Source organism: Callorhinchus milii, unplaced genomic scaffold (assembly GCF_018977255.1).
Source record: "Callorhinchus milii isolate IMCB2004 unplaced genomic scaffold, IMCB_Cmil_1.0 Scaffold12, whole genome shotgun sequence".
NCBI lineage: Eukaryota > Metazoa > Chordata > Chondrichthyes > Chimaeriformes > Callorhinchidae > Callorhinchus > Callorhinchus milii.
In genome coordinates, this window is record NW_024704753.1 from 11,529,020 (window position 1) to 11,545,596 (window position 16,577).

General features: G+C 50.3%; 1 protein-coding gene across 1 annotated transcript in view; it reads right to left on the reverse strand.

Moving 5' to 3' along the window:
- Nucleotides 1-16,577, reverse strand: part of plxnb1b (plexin b1b) — a 119,402-nt gene that overhangs the window by 48,175 nt on the left and 54,650 nt on the right. Inside the window, exons 4-10 of the mRNA XM_042339583.1 lie at nt 11,403-12,534; nt 9,095-9,277; nt 8,248-8,477; nt 5,697-5,829; nt 3,826-3,982; nt 3,035-3,143; nt 1,707-1,815 (exon numbers count right to left, since the gene is read on the reverse strand). Of these exons, the coding sequence (XP_042195517.1) occupies nt 1,707-1,815; nt 3,035-3,143; nt 3,826-3,982; nt 5,697-5,829; nt 8,248-8,477; nt 9,095-9,277; nt 11,403-12,524 (2,043 nt within the window). The 5' untranslated portion in view covers nt 12,525-12,534. The remainder of the gene's footprint in view (nt 1-1,706; nt 1,816-3,034; nt 3,144-3,825; nt 3,983-5,696; nt 5,830-8,247; nt 8,478-9,094; nt 9,278-11,402; nt 12,535-16,577) is intronic.

The window sequence follows — 16,577 nt, forward strand, 5'->3', positions numbered from 1 at the left end:
TCCCGCAGACACCGAAAAAGAACTATTTGAAGATGCTGCCTCCTCACGAAAAACGAGCGTGCAGAAGTCTCGTAACCCCGGGCGTGGTGCCAACCACAGTGGTGTGGGCTGTGGTCGGTGCCGGGGTGGCGAGAGGGGTTAAGGTGCTGGTTAGGGTGGTAGTTAGGGCAGTGGGTGAGGAGGTAGTGGTCAGGGGGAGACCAGGGTTCTGGTGGGTGGTGATGAGCCCAGAGTCAAGGACCAGGGCCGCTTTGGTCGGTAGCTGAGGAGCCATGAAGAGAGGAACGTACTGTCCGTCAGATGCCGACAGGAAGCAGAAACGACAGGGAGAGGAGAAGGAGTAAGAAACACACACAGACACAGACAGAACAACCCATTATTCGGCGATTTTCCATTTTAAAAACCAAAATCAAGAAAGATGCAAAAAACGAATCACAGTGAATTACTGGTAGAAAAGGCAGGGTCACACATCAGCTATTAAAGGAGCCATGCACATCCATCGGGCCGAACTTTACACAACGAGCCTGGTAGGAAGAGGAATTAGAGGCAGGGCAAACAGAGAAAAATGTTTTCCTTTAAATTTGTGGAATGGGTAACAAGGGGGTCATTAGCAGAGAAATCAGGTTAGCAGGTAAAGCAGTAGTGGCCAACCTGTGGCCCATGGGCCGGAGCAGACAGACGGGACCTCAGTTTAACATCTCATTCGAAGAACAGCGCTTCCAATAATGCAACACTTCCCAGCAGTACACTGGAGCGTCAGCTTAGACGATGTGATTCCAAGTCCCGACGTGGGGCTTGAACTCAGAGATCTTCTGACTCAGAGGCAACAGTGCCACCACCGCCCCAGGCTGACTGACATACATCACCCAGAAGGTATTTAGCAGCTGGGACACATTGCCTGGCAGAGAGATTGAGATTCATTTAAAAACACAGCCCGATGTTGTGATGGGAGGGTGGGTGGGGGTGGGGGGATGAGATCAATGTGCGTGTTGAATGGCGCATGGCCCTTTTAATAGAGAGAATGGCTCCTAATGGAGAGCTAGACACATCCAAGCAGGTCACCCAAGCAAACAGTGAGTGTAAAAGCAAGGGAGCTGCAGGCTCAAGGGCTTCAGACTAAATAACCTGGTGAGAACACAGCAAAAGCAGCAGCCGAGACACTTCAGTCCATCTGCCTGGACCAGTATGACACCCACCATGCCCACCCCATCCCGTCCAACATCCATCCAACCATTTGGTCCTCTCACCATCCAAACTCAAACCCCGCCGCCGCTCCGCAATCCTTCACATTATCCTCCCTCGATCTCAATTCACACTTGACGATGTGGTGCCCTTGTTATTGGCACTTGAGCGCACACTAAGGTATTTAGGATCCAGAATACTTCAATAAGATCCTCCCTCATTGTCTCTCTCCAGTGTGATCATTCCCAACCCCCAACGTCCTCTCCTCACAGCAATGACACCGAATCACTGGGAATAGCTCAGACGCCCTTTGTTGGAACTCTCCAATACTGGAACTCTCCCACACTCCGGGCTCTTAAGTAATCCAAATTGGGGTTGTATCAAGCCTCAAGGTTACAGCCTAGGTTTTTCGGATATGTCTCCCCACAGCCCCTACCCCACACCATCCCCCAGCGCGGTGTTTGTGGCAACATTGACCCAGGTTAATGTGCTCGTCGAACTGCATGAGGGCTCTGAGCACTTACGTTCTCGTTGAAGATGATAAGGGGATCCTCACAGCTGGTGTTGTGGGTGCAGTGATGCTGCAGCACACACCAGTTACAGCCCCAGCGGCTGCTCACGCATCCACGGCACCTGTATTGGGCAGCAGGGAGACAACCTGTCAGTCCCCAGCACTGGGACTGGGCTTCCCATTGCTCCAGTCCTTGCTCTGCTCCTTCCACCTGAGTCTCTTTCACAGCGACCCGGGTTCTGCTGCACAAAGGGCATGTGATCGCAGCATCACTGTAAGCCGAAGCCCAACAGATAGGATGGTCCTAGCTGAAAGAGCAGCAGGAAGCTAGCCAGACAAGGCTCTCAATGGCAAGCTATTGCTGTTTTAGCTGGTTGGACTCCAGCACTTCCCCCAATGCACACTCTGGGGTCCCTAAGCCAGGCTCTTTAGAACCTGTGCCCAATATTCTATAGAAATAGGTAATACTCTCTGGAATTAGTAATTAAGCGGTCTGAGACGCTGCCCTGCGTGGAGGGCGCTATATAAATGTTGTTGTAAGCAGGGTGCATCCCTCTGGAGAGGGAATGCGCAATCCATTCTAGGCACAGGAAAATGTTCATGTGTGGGTGACATACATGGAACTCTTAGTTTGGTTTGGAGACTGTTAATCATGGTGATGGGTTTCTGCCTGTGTCAGAAAAACTGTCCTGCTGTCCAGAAAGACAAATCCCACATCCCAGCAAGAGTCGTCCAGAGTCTGACAGATGTATTCGCCCAGGAGTGGGTACAGCGCAGAGTCAGAATGACTTAAAGTGTTAAATTATGAGGCCAGATTGCATAAACTTGGTCTGTATTCCCGAGAGTTTAGAAGGTTGGGGGGTGATCTAATTGAGGTGTTTAAAATTATAAAGGGATTTGATAGGGTAGATACAGAGAAACTATTTCCTCTGTTAGGAAATCCAGAACAAAGGGCATAATCTTAAAATTAGAGCTGGGCCATTTAGGAGTGAAATCAGGAGGCAGTTTTTCACCCAAAGAGTAGTGGAAATATGGAACTCTCCCCACCCAAAAGGCTGTGGATGCTGGAAACATTCACATTTTCAAGACTGAGGTCGATTTGTTAGTTCAGGGTATCAAGCAATATGGAGCAAAGGCGGGTGAATGGAGTTGAGGTACAGATCAGCTAATAGAATGGTGGAACAGGCTCGAGGGGTTGAATAGCGTACTCCTGTTCCTTAGTGCCTCTCATTGGCCAGACCAGTGACAGTGGTGAGAAGGGAAAGGCAGGTCTCTGGCACAGTGACTGGGCTCTGAGCTCAGAGGTGGGTGGCGGGCAGTCGGGGAGTTTATGGCACTCACGGGAAATCTCTGGACAGCTGCTGGACGGCACTGCAGTCGTAGAAGGTGAATTGGGTGTTTGCCACGGTGATGTTGTGGAACAGGAGTAGCAGCTTCACAGTCACGTGATCTTCAAAGACAAGAACAGTTCACGTTCAGCATTATCTACATCCAGATCAAAGATCCTTTCTTTTGATAGCAAACAGGCCCAAGTCTGAATTAGTGTACCCCTATTGGAGCTGGCTTAGTGTTCGTTGCCCGGCTTCACTGTCACTCCATTCCCCCAGAGGATCAAGTTCAAGATCCTTGTCCTCATCCCTAAAGCCCTCCACGGTCTTGCTCCTCCCTACCTCTGTGACCTATTAAATCTTCGCCAACTTGTCCGCTCCCTCCGCTCGGCGAACACTGGCCTGCTCCATGCCCTCACCCTGCCCGCTCCACCAGCGCCAGTCGAAATTTCAGCCATTCTGCCTCCATCCTATGAAACTCCATCATGGAACCCCTCCCCCTCACTCCCTCCCTTGCCTCCTTCAAGGTCCATCTCAAGACCTTCTTTTTCGACTGTGCCTTTGGTCATCTTCTCTCCTCCACCTCCCTTGCCCTCCACCCCTCTCGGATCCCAACCCCTGCTCAGGTGCAAACCCCTCATCGGCCAGTGCTTTGGGGCATCACCCCGACGTAAAAGGTCCTGTGTAAATGCAATTTGTTGTTGTTATTGTAGTAGCCTTGTTAAAGAGTCTGACTTAGTGTACCCCTATTGGATTGTGCCTGAGTGTAGACCTGTTGGACTGTGCACTACTTATGTTCTGTACCTGCTCCTGGTTGAGTGGGAGGCAGTGTGCTGATATCTGGGCTCCAGCAGACAGCTCCTGTCTCTGTGAGAACGGCTGCACTGGTAAATTCCTCAAACAGGCATTTGTAAGATTCCTCTTCTGCCAGAGTGGGCAGGTCAGCCACCTCCAGAAACACCTAGGCCAAGAGAGAGAACAGCGGGGATAACAACCACTACCATCAACACCAAACAGCAATTTACACGCCTTTCACATCAAGAGGACGTCCCAAGGTTGTTGTAAGTTGGTTAAAATGGCATAAAAGAAATGCTTACAAAGCTTCTTCTCCAATCAAGCATTTTAGCGCGTACCCAACATACTCGACCCTTGCACATCCTTGTACCCATATCTTCTAGATAAGCAGACCCTTTTGAGACAAAACAACTTGCTCATTATTCGTCAACACAGGACATCTTGCTTCTCCCTTCCAAGGCTGGAGCCTGTCTCTGTCTGGTAGAAACATTTATAAAAACCGCGGTCCAACTTAAGTAAGTTAGTTAACTCCAGAGCATCGCGGAGTGGTTGCAGAGAACAACGAAGCTTAAAAGGTTGGACAAAGAAGACAGAGGACTGAGAGCTAGGAAAAACACAAGCTTGATCGCTTGAAGAACTAAGGTTTGCTTGCTGTAAAGACAAAGTGCTGAACCTGCAACGCTCAGTAGTATTGCTATGTTTTATTAAGATAGACGCGACGTTTTTATAATAATAATAATCCTTGCATTTGATATAGCGCTTATCACGTCTTCTAGACGTCTCAAAGCGCTTCACAGAATATACTGTAAAGTGAATTGACTGCATATTTGTGGGCGAAAAGCGGCAGCCAATTGCGCACAGCAATGTTCCATGAAAATGACCAATTTATTATTGTTTTTGGTTTTGGAGGTATTATTATTAGGCTCTGTGTGGAGTAAGGAAACTTGCCCAAGGTTTTGCCCTGCTTGGAATTGAACTCAGGTCTCTCGTTTGCAAAGCGAGTGCTCTAACCACTGAGCTACAGGACTCCACGACATGTGTGCATAATTAAAGGTTTGTTTTGATTAAAACATCCTGAGACTCTGATCTGTTGGTATTACCGAATCCGAACCTGTTTTGAGTGGTTGCAAACACTCTAACAAGGTGCTTGACAGTCCTGGCTTTTGAAACCGAGCTGAGGTGGGAGCCGAGGCAGCTTGGGAGGGAAAAGATGACCGAAGACATGGTCAAAGATGAAGGAACTGAGATAGATCTCGACTGAGGTGAGAGAGATGCCAAGTTAGAGGGATGGAGTTCCAGAGAGTTGGGGCACGTAGACAGAGAAACGGTAAGGAGAGAAGAGTGAGTGTGAGTATGGGGATGGGGACAATAACGGAGGCATATGGGGAGTGGGAGGGAGGTGTCAGACAGCTCCAGGATCAGGGGCGGTAGCCAAAATGCACACGTCGAGACCAGGAGCAGGGGATCAGCAGGCATGATGTGTCTGAACTGACAGAGCAATTGCTAATTATTGACTAGCAGACGAGAAAAAAAATTGTGTAATTGTGTAACAATTGTGTATTAGTGAGAGAGGCAAGAGTCAAACCCTCTCGCTCTCCCTCACAGCTGATTTATGAAGCTGATCACCTGTGTGGAACTAGAGAATTGATTTCAGGGCTGTACATTGTTTAACTGTCTTTACATGTCCAGAGGATCAGTGTGAGTGAGTGCCATCATTTTCATGTTAGATAATGATCAGTAGCCACATTCGGCGCGACACCTTCTGTAACATGGATGAAGTGGCGAGGCAAAATAATCTCTGACGCTTGTATCATATTGCTGTTCTGTAACGGGGGTAACAGGACTTTGTGGACACCCTGTACACAGACGGCTCTTCTCACCTGTATTTTCTCTTGTCTGCTGATATTGGCTGGGGTCAGCGACTGTACTTTCAGGCATTGCTGATCTTTCCCATAGCTCCATTGCCACTGGCTTTCTTCCTCAGCTCTGCCACACTCTGACCTCCTGCTGCACCTGTGGGCAAACACCAAGGCTTAGTCGCGCTGCTGCACACGGCTGGCCAGGCTTGGTATTGGACTTATCTGGACTTGCCAGGAGGCCTCAGGTGTCTCAGTGCTGGACAGAAACAAGGCAGATAAAGGGACAAAAACAAGGTAGACAAAGAGAGGCAGAGAATGAAAGAATGAGAGTCAGAGAGCAAGAGAAGAAGAGAGAAAAAAAAGAGGCACAGAGAAAGAGGGAGAGAGGAAAAAAGGGGCTGACAGAAAGAGAGATAGGCACAGAGAGAGACATGGGTACCTGTCAGAGAAGGAGAGAAAGTAAGAGAGAGCAAGAGAGAAAGTTAGAGTGAGAGAAATAGAAACAGAGTGAAGGAGAGAGGCAGATAGTGAGACAGGGAGCAAGAAAATAGACAGAGAGAAAGAGTGAGTGAGAACCAGACAGACACCAAATGTGAAAAGCTAGGAAGTTTTATAATAATAATAATAATCCTTGCATTTGATATAGCGCTTTTCACGTCAGGAGGACGTCCCAAAGCGCTTCACAGAACACACTGTAAAGTGAATTGACTGTATATTTGTGGGCGAACGCGGCAGCCAATTGCGCACAGCAATGTCCCACAAACAGTCGTAGATTGAAAATGACCAATTTATTATTGTTTTGGGTTTTTTGGAGGGATTATTATTAGGCGTGTGGAGTAAGGAAACTTGCCCAAGGTTTCGCCCTCTGCCTGGAATTGAACTCAGGTCTCTCACTTGCAAAGCGAGTGCTCTAACCACTGAGCTATAGGACTCCACATTTCATTCCAATGTGCTGTGTCAGCATCCACCAACCCCAGAGAGAGAGATCAATAACAACAGTTATTAACAGCTGGTTAGAGGCTAATGATTTAAAGCACGTTGGTTGAGTTATTAGCAAATGTCCACCCTTTGATCCAGCAATTTCTGACAGAACATCATCACCAGTTAACCACATCATCCCTGCATGGGCCAAAAGTGTTTCACTTGACTTCTAGAATTTTCTGTGTTTACAGGATCAGTCACAATGATTCTCCCATTCGCACTCGGGTCAGTGAGGGTAGTGTGGAGGTGGAATGCACTAAACAAACTAGTGTCTGGTCTGACGTAAGATTGGTTAATCATCTACTCCTCTCCTCCAGTGATGTTCCCAGGCTCTGTTACACAGCCTGCCTCCTTCCCGTTTCTCCTCAACCTCATGACTGGTTTAGTGAGTCTCTCTCCTCATCTCAGACACACAGGTCCCAGGACAAATCTGTTGCTCAAAACCCTACCCAATGTATGCTCGTTGCTCTCCCCTGCCTCTATGGCCTGGGTAGCCCCCTTATGTTGTGCCGTTTAGAACTGTATTCAGGTACTATCTAACCAGAGAATGCAACTAGAGACAATTCTAAGTGTCTATCTCAATTGGTAACATTCTCGTCTTTGAGTCAGAAGGTTATGGGTTCCAGCCCATCGTGGGACTTTGAACTCATAGTCTAGGCTGACTCTCTAGTGCAGTGCTGGAGGATTTAATTGACTAAGATACTGTCACTCAGATGGTATTTTAAACCGAGGTCCCATCTCAGCTCCTGTTAAGCCTGCAAGCCAAAGCGCTGATGGGTAGGGTGGTCCTAACTGGAGAAGCAGCGGTAGAACTTGCCAGGAAGTGCTATCAATGGCAAGCTATGCCGTTTTACCTGATTAAAGTCCAAGAGTTACCTCAATGCACAACTTGACTCTTGCCAACTTATTCCTAATACTTTCCAGGAAAAAAGAAAGAGGAAGAGAGAGAGAGAGAGAGAGAGAGAGAGAGAGAGAAAGTGCACAATCCATTCCAGACAGAGAGAAATTTCCAGGTGTAGATGGAATGCATGGAACTCAGCCTGGTTTGGAGACTCTAAAACAAGGTGAGTTTCCATGCCTGTGGTTTCTGTATGTGTTTAGACATGTGGAGGACCAAAAACAAGATATCAGCCTGGCGCAGCTCTTGAGTCAGAAGGTTTTGGGTTCAAGCATTATGTTGGGGACATGGAATCACATTGTCTAAGCTGACACTCCAATGCAGTGCTGGGGATGCTGCAATGTTGGAGGTGCCGGCCTTCAGATGAGACGTTAAACTGAGGCCCCATCTACCTGTTCAGGTGGACATTAAAGTTCCCATGGCACTATTCGTAAAAAGAAGGCAGTTTCTCTCTTCCGGTGTCCTGGCCAACAATCCCCCAAATAAAATTGGTCACTCAGACCATGGCAGTTTGTGGGGCATTGCTGTGCAGGTTTCACCCACAAAACGCACAGACAATCCACTAGACAGTACATCTCGTGAAGCTCTTTGAGACATCTCAATGATGTGCTAAGGCGCTATATCAGCAAGGATAATTATTATTATTAACTTTCAGGTGGAGGTATGAAGGTGCAGCTCCACACAGTGACTGACCTGCCCTGGAGAATGCACCAGCCACAGTAGGGGTCTCGAGCGGCCAGACAGGAGGCACAGTCAGGGTGCTGGGGGCACTCACTGAGCGGCAGCCTCACCACCTGGGACCTGGTGGTGACGTACAGGTGTGCGCGCTCACGGTCAAATGCCAAGTCCCCGTTCACTGCCGCGTTGGGCTGGATTTCCAGCCGTGAATACCACTCTGCCTGGTCCCAGTCTCTGATGTAAACCTGACAGAGAGAGAGAGAGAGAGAGAGAGAGAGGGCCACAGTGAGACCCACGCATAGAGTGTAAGAAGCCCCCACCCCATACTCAATGACATTCCCCACACACACACGCACAGTGACACCCCACACCCACACACACAGTGACACCCCCCTGTACACACACAGTGACACCCCCCTGTACACACAGTGACACCCCCCGCACACAGTGACACCCCCCACACACAGTGACACCCCCCACACACAGTGACACCCCCCACACACACAGTGACACCCCCCACACACACAGTGACACCCCCCCCCACACACAGTGACACCCCCCCCACACACAGTGACACCCCCCACACACAGTGACACCCCCCACACACAGTAACACCCCCCACACACTAACACCCCCCACACACAGTAACACCCCCCCACACACACAGTGACACCCCCACACACACAGTGACCCCCCCACCTCCCCCCACACAGTGACACCCCCCCCACACACACAGTGACAATCCCCCCCGCACACAGATAGTGAGACCCCCCGAACAACCCCACAGTGACCACCCCCCACACACACACACAGATAGTGAGACCCCCCAACACACACACACAGCCTCCCCCCTCACACTGACCTTGTGCAGAAGGCCTTTGCTGTCGCCCAGGAAGGCTATGGTGTGCTCCATCTCCACACTGATTGCTACGGCAACCAACCGCACCCGAGCCATGGTCAGCACCGGCCTCACCGTGATGGGAATGTGACTGGCCATCGGGCTGGGCGTGTGGTCATAGCCACACGGGTAGGCGCTGAGCGTGTCCTGTGCAGAGAGAGGGAGAGAGTGTGTGAGAGAGTGAGAGAGTATGTGAGAGAGAGTATGAGGTGTGTGAGAGAGTGTGTGTTTGTGAGAGAGAGAATGAGTGTGTGAGAGAGAGTGAGTGTGTGAGTATGAGAGTGTATGTGAGAGAGAGTACGAGAGAGTGTGTGAGAGAGAGTATGAGAGAGAGTGTGAGAGAGTGCGTGAAAGAGAGTGAGTGTGTGAGAGTGAGAGTGTGTGAGAGTGAGTGAGAGAGAGAGAGAGAGAGTGTGTGTGAGAGTGTGTGAGAGAGGGAGAGTGTATGAGAGAGGGAGAGTGTGTGAGAAAGAGAGAGCATACTGGGTTAAGAGATAGATGGGAAGCAGCACCTCTGAGTAGTTCCAGTTCCTGAGCCAGGTGGATCGGCAATATTCCAGCACTCTGCTGACAGCACAGCCAACCTGGCTCATCGGCAGCACTTGGAGGGTTAGACCAGTCACTGGGGGCAGGGAGTCACCCCACGCAGCTCCTGTTAACCCTGCAAGCCAAAGCCTCTAACGGCTAGCTGGACAAGCAGTGGGAAAGCTTGCCAGACAGCGCTATCAGTGACAAGCTGTGTGGTTTTAGCTGGTTAGACTCCGGCAGTTACCCTAACGCACACTCTGGTGTCCCCAAGCATTGGCTTCAGTTTGCGCCCAATACTCTCTAGGATTAGGTTAGCAGGTAGTGTCCCGTGGGGAGAGAGTGGGCATCCCACTCCAGAGCTGGAGATTTGCATGTGTAGGTGAGTCACATTCAGGCTGTATAAAGCTATAGTCAGGCCTCAACTAAAATTATAAAGCAATAGCTCTAAGCATTGTGACATACAGGGGGCTGCCCAGGCTCTAGAGGCAGAGCAGAGGCTGATCTGATCCCCAGTGTTACAGGAACGAACCACGAGTGAGTGTTCTTTAGTCTTGAGAGAAGACACCTCAGGGGACCTCAGAGAGATGTTTAACATTTTAAATGGGATTGAAAAAGTAAACCCAACTTTTGAGAAAGAAATTCGAGCAATGGTCAGTTCACTAAATGAGGCAATAAATATGTAACTTTTAGTTCATTTTGGATGTGGAAAACCAAAGTTTCTTACTGCCAGATTACTCCAAATGCCTCATTCCGCTTGTGAATGTACTTTCATCCCACTCCATCCTTCTTGCTTTCTTGGTTCTAATCAGTTGCCTACTGCAACTGCAGCTGCACTCTCCCCTAACACATTCCTCCCGACCCCCAACACTCCATGGACCCCTCACCCCCCCACGCCTCACACACAGAAATTCCCACACACACTGTGCATACACACGTTGAGACATTCCCACACACATTTCGTTGGCCAATCTGCGAAAATCTCCCTTCTCTTTACCAATAGCCAGGGGGATCTTTAATGTCAACCAGATCAGGCAGACAGGACCTCGGTGTAACAACAACAACAAACAACAACAAAGTTACATTTGTATAGCACCTTTCACGTCAGGAGGACGTCCCAAGGCGCTGGACAGACAGAGTTACGGACCTGAGCTGAGGGTTGGGGTGGGGGGGTAAGCAGGGAGTTCAAAAGCACAGTCGAAGAGGAGGGTCTTGAGGTGGGTCTTGAAGGTGGTGGGGGAGGGGACAAGACGGAGGGACTGCGGGATGAAATTCAAGAGGGTGGGTGCAGAGTGGCGAAAGACCCGCCTGCCGATAGTGGGGCGAGCGAGGCGGGTGACATGAAACAGGCCGGAGCCCACTGAGCGGAGGGAGTGAACAGGGTGGTAGGGGGTTAGGAGGTCGGAGAGGTAAGGGGGAGCAAGCCGTCAAGGGTTTTGAAGGTGAGGACCAGGATCTTGAACTGTATCCTCTGTGTGATGGGAAGCCAGTAACATCTCATTGTGGAGAAACGCAACGCGTCCCAGCCCCGCGCTGGAGCTGTCAGTCCAGATTGTAATCTCAAATCCCCAACATGGACCTCGAGCCCACAACCTTCTGACCCAAAGGTGAGAGCGTGAATAACTGAGCCAGGCTGATGGTCTGGGATCAGCCAAGGCCTAAACATTGCCCAGAACATACATCAAAAACAAGCATCATTTACCAGCCCAACCCTCATCCCAGAAACCTAGCATGCGGCTCTGCTCACCGAGGTCAGCCCCGTGCAGCTGGACTTCACTTCGTACTCAATGTAGGCCAACTCCTCACCGTCCGGTGTCTTCCCAGACTTGGTGTAGCACAGGTCCCGGGTGCGGTTTATCATGCCGTCAATCTGGCTGAGGGGGAAAAGGCAAAAGGCTGACTCGTCAGTGGGCTTGGCGGTGGCAGTCTGTCCCACGGCAAAGGTGGCGAACAGGACTGCCCCTCCGTCCACGAGTACCCCGCCTGGCCCCGCCAGGCCCTGGCCAGGGCTGCCCACATAGGCTGCCTGAAGCAGGTTGTAAGTCATATCGTCCGTCTGGCACTCCAGGGGCAGCTCCACGTACGAGTAATAGTGCGTGTCCCCCAGGCAGATACGGGAAATGTAAGTCTTATACTCTCTAGAGGCCGACTTTAAGTCCCGGCGATAGAACAGGAAGTAGACAGATGAGCGGTGGATGAAGGACTTGACAAAATGGTGGTTGTATTCGGACAGCCTGCCGGCCACCGCCAGCTTGGCCGTGTCCTCGTAGGAGAAGATGGGATGGGACTCGGAGCCAGCCAGCCTCAGGTTGCGGGTGGTGATGGGGGGAATGCCCCCGGCCCCCTTACTGGTGTAGCCACGGCCAACAAACAGCACAGGGTCGGTGCCCCTGGGCCACGCCACCAGCCCCACTGTAGTCACGTTGGGGTCATTGGCCGCCACGTATTGGGTGTCCACTGGGCGCTCGGGCCGGAAGGTGATGCTGCTAATGAGAGTCAGATTCCTCTTCTCACAGATGCCCTGGAACAAGCTGCCGCAGGTAATGAGCTCCCTGCCATAGGGGTCCACCAACAGTAGCTTGTTGTGGTTGTCTGTCGACGTGGCATGGGCACAGTCATTGGCGGTGACCGGGGGCAGGCAGTCCTTGCTGTCATCCTTGGGTCCCGTTCGCTCCACCACCGGTTCCCTCAGCTCAGAGGTCAGCTGGAACAGGGAGTTCACGGCACCGATGTACACGTTGCCCGTCTCAGGGTCCACCGTCAGGTGCTCGAACGTGTTCTCAGGCCTGCGGAAGATCCTGTGCTGCTCTCTGCCGCCAACACACAAACTGGGGCAAGCGATAAGCAGGAGGATTATCCCAAACAGCATGGTCAACGTGCTGGAAAACAACAACAACAAATTACACTTGTATTGCGCCTTTGACATCGGGAGGACATCCCAAGGCCCCGGTCAGTCAAGGATTTGATTTCCGTGATTCTGCACCACCTTAGAATTCAAGACAATTCTTCTCCAACAATGCTCCGTTTCCATTTGGCATGTGAGTAGGGGAGTGAATATATGTATGACGTACGGTGGATGTGTGCGAGTGGAGGTGTGAGTGGGGGAGTGAGTGTATGAAGGGGGTGGACATGTGTGTGAGTGCGGAGAGCTATAATGTTTTCAATACGGTCAATACATAAGCTCAGGAGAGAGATGGCGACTGGGCAGCTTAGATGAAATGACAGCATAGAGAGCAGTTGGTGAGTGTGGAGTGGACAACCCCGAGAGACTACGGAGGCAGATTGTGACAATAGATATGAGGAATTGTCCTCTGGGTGAAGAAATTGTCTGTCTGTCCTGAAATTGCCCTTCACAACCCTTGAACCTGAACTTTCTTGCTCTGCTGCCTTAGTGTATCTATAATAAAAATAATTCATCCATTTGTTCAGTGCCTTTCAGATTGGGAGGCCATCTCACAGCACTTCACAGGATTTTCTATACAACAACAACTTGCATTTATATCGTGCCCTTCACGTGGGGTAGTGTCCCGGAGCGCTTCACAGTGACGGAGTCTCACAACGAGCCGGGGGAGAGGGAGGTGACCATAAGCACAATCAAAAATGTAGGTCTTTAGCCTGGGATTTGAAAGTGGGGAGGGAGAGTCAAGGTGGAGCAATTGAGGGAGGGAGTTCCAGAGTTTTGAGGCATAGTGGCTGAAGGCCACCGATGGTGGAACAAAGGGCACAAAGGAAAAATAGGAAGCCGGAGCCAGCCAATCGGAGGCAGCAGGTGATGGATTGGGGGGTAAGCAAGTCGGATATGTAGGGAGGTGAGAGGAGAGAAGTGATTTAAAAATGAGTGAGAGGATCTTGAAATCGATCCATTCGGTGATTGGGAGCCAATGGAGCCTGCCAAGGACTGGTGTGATTGGGATACGAAGGTTTGTGCGGTGAGTATCCAGGCGGCGGAGTTTTGAATCAATTCTATTTTATGTATGGTGGGGCTGGGGAGACCAGCGAGGATGGCATTGGAATAGTCCAGCCGGGAAGTGTTGAAGGCATGGATGAGGGTTTCAGTTGCTATGGATGTGAGGTAGAGACAGAGACAGGCATGTGGCTGAGGTGGAAAAAAGCATTCATGGTCAGGGAACGGATGTGTGTTAGAAAGGAAAGCTGGGGATCAAACCTAAGTTGTACATGGGTTCGGTTGAGTCTGAGGGACATCCAAGGGAGGTTAAGGAGTTCGGACCCGCAGGACAGAAGACATTGACAGAAGCCAAAGAATATAGCTTCCGTCTTGCCGACATTCAGCTGCAGAAAACTTGTGCTCATCTACGCCTTGATATCCATTAAACAAGCTGCCAGGACATCAGTGGACCGGGAATCGCAGCTGGAGGAGGAGACATAGATTTGGGTATCATCCGCAGACTTGTAGAAGTTGACCCAATATCTGTGGATGACATCGCCGAGAGGAAGCATGTAGAAGTCGTAAATCCACCATAAGGTGGATTATGCATTTTGTATGTGAGCGAGACAGCCAATTTGCATATAGCATAGTCCCACAAACAGCCATAAAGTGAATGATCAATATGTGTCTGGGGATTATTGGCCAGGACACCGGGAGAGAGAAACTCCCTTCTCTTTTGAATGGTGCAATGGATCCTTAACATCCACTGGAATAGATACATGGGACCTCAGTTTAACGTCTCATCTGAAAGTTGAATGCGGCACTCCCCCAGCACCCTACTGGAGTGTCAGCCTAGACTGTGAGCTCAAAGTCCCAATGACCTTCTGACTCAGAGGCAGGAGTGCTACCCACTGAACCAGACTGACATCTACTGAAAGTAAAAGCATAAACATGTGATCAAAACACCAGTAGATGGAGGTTTAATGGCTCCAATAGGGAGAAGGTCTCTCTGATCTGGCTAATGCTGTTCTTGGTCAGAGATCAGATAAGCTCAGCTAAGTAGCATTTTATGGAGTATTCAGCAAATCTCAGGAGATCAATTGTCAAGAGTGGTTACACCCAATGCTTATGTTCAGGATGTTTTTTTCTTCCCTCCAACACCTCTCCCACCACCGACACACCTACACACCCCAGAGGTTCGCTCACACAGCAACAATAACTTACTCTACTTTACTAACTTGAGAGAGGAGGTGACCATAGGCGCAATCAAAGTGGAAAGTCTTCAAGTGCGATCCTGAAGAGGGTCAAAGAGGGGGTGAGGAGAGGGATTGAGGCAGGGAGTTCCAGAGGTTCGGGGTTGAGTGGAGAGGGGGGGGTCAAGACATGCAGGTGGAGCAAAGGAGCACAGAGAGAAGATTGGGTGTGAGAAGGTTGGAGAGGTCGGCAGGCGCTAGGTCATCAAGGGATTTGTAGCTGAGGGTAAGGATCTTGGAATCAAACCGCTCTGTGACAGGGAGCCAGTGGAGCATGTGGAAGTCGTAAATGATGGGACTGGGATTCCTATCCCTGACTCCGAGTTACTGCTCTCCTGGAATAAACTGAGGCTCCTGGACATCATGTGTTGAGAGGCTGTTATCACGTGTGGTGGGGGGAAAGAGATCATTGATCAGCCACATACACCCCCACCACCCTGTACTCTCTCACACATACACACCATGCCTATTCACGTCCTACCCACCCCTCCCCAGAGGCACACACACAGTCTCTGTGTCATACACAACCCCTACCAACACATTTTCATACCAAAATCTACTCCGCTGGCTCCCTCGCTCACACTCACAGATCCAGGAGACAGACCAACAGTTGGCTGGTGGGAGGGGGGGGGGGGGCGTGCGGATACATGTTGCTCTTTGTTGAGCTGTGACGCTGGCTTCTCTGAAGCTAATCCCTTTCTCAAGGACTTTGCAAAGCGTCTGCAAAATGAAAGCACCACAAACTCACAGGCTGCAAACCTGACGGTGGGTGGCCAGGCCCCCTTCTTACCCCACCTCTTATCCCCCTTCTCTCCCCAACCCCCAGCCCTCACGTCAACCCCCAGCCCTCACGTCAACCCCCAGCCCTCAGCCCTCACCTCAACCCCCAGCCCACACCCTCCCCCCACACTAATGAGCAGCGAGATCTAGCACTTATGAATAGCTGCTACAGCCACTAACTTTGCACAACAACCAGCCTGGAACTTTATCCTGAAGGATTAACTTTACTTGGACACTGGCCCGCACATGGCAGCGATCAGATAAAACACCAACATTTAAAATAAACTTAAAACAAAGATGAATTGCTGCTCCGAGCAGCTCACCTGCCCTGTCCATGCTGACCGGCAACTGCTCTCTGCAGACAGCCTCTCTCTCTCTCTCTCCCTATTCACTGTACTTGCTCTCTCTCTATCACCCTGTGCGCTGTGCGAGTTGCTGGGTTACAAGTGATTAGTGGGGTGAAAGGGCAATAGCTGGGAGTGACTCACCCATTCACAATGTGACGACCAGCCTCGTCCACACAAGCAGCACAGCCCCGGCTAATCTGATTTGTGAGCTACTCCCTCCATCCCTCATACACTTACATCATTGGTTGCATACTGACGCCCTCACTGACTCAGGATTTACTGCAAAATGTAGTGACTGTGTATTTTATAATAATATAATAACCTTTGCATTTGATATAGCGCCTTATTACATCATTGAGACGTCTCAAAGCGTTTCACAGGGTATATTGTAAAGTGAATTGACTGTGTATTTTTGGGCGAAATGTGGCAGCCAATTGTGCACAGTAGAGTGACCAATTTTTCAAAAAACATTTTGGAGGCATTATTACCCCTGGAAAGCGATCCACCAATCAACTAACTCGGGTTTCGACTTATTCCTAGGTAAACCGGTGTGAGGAGTAAGGAAACTTGCCTAAGGTTTCTCCCTGCCCTATAATCAAACCTGGGCCCTCTCGCTTGAGTTACAAGTGATTAGTATACCAGTCACTACACTATGG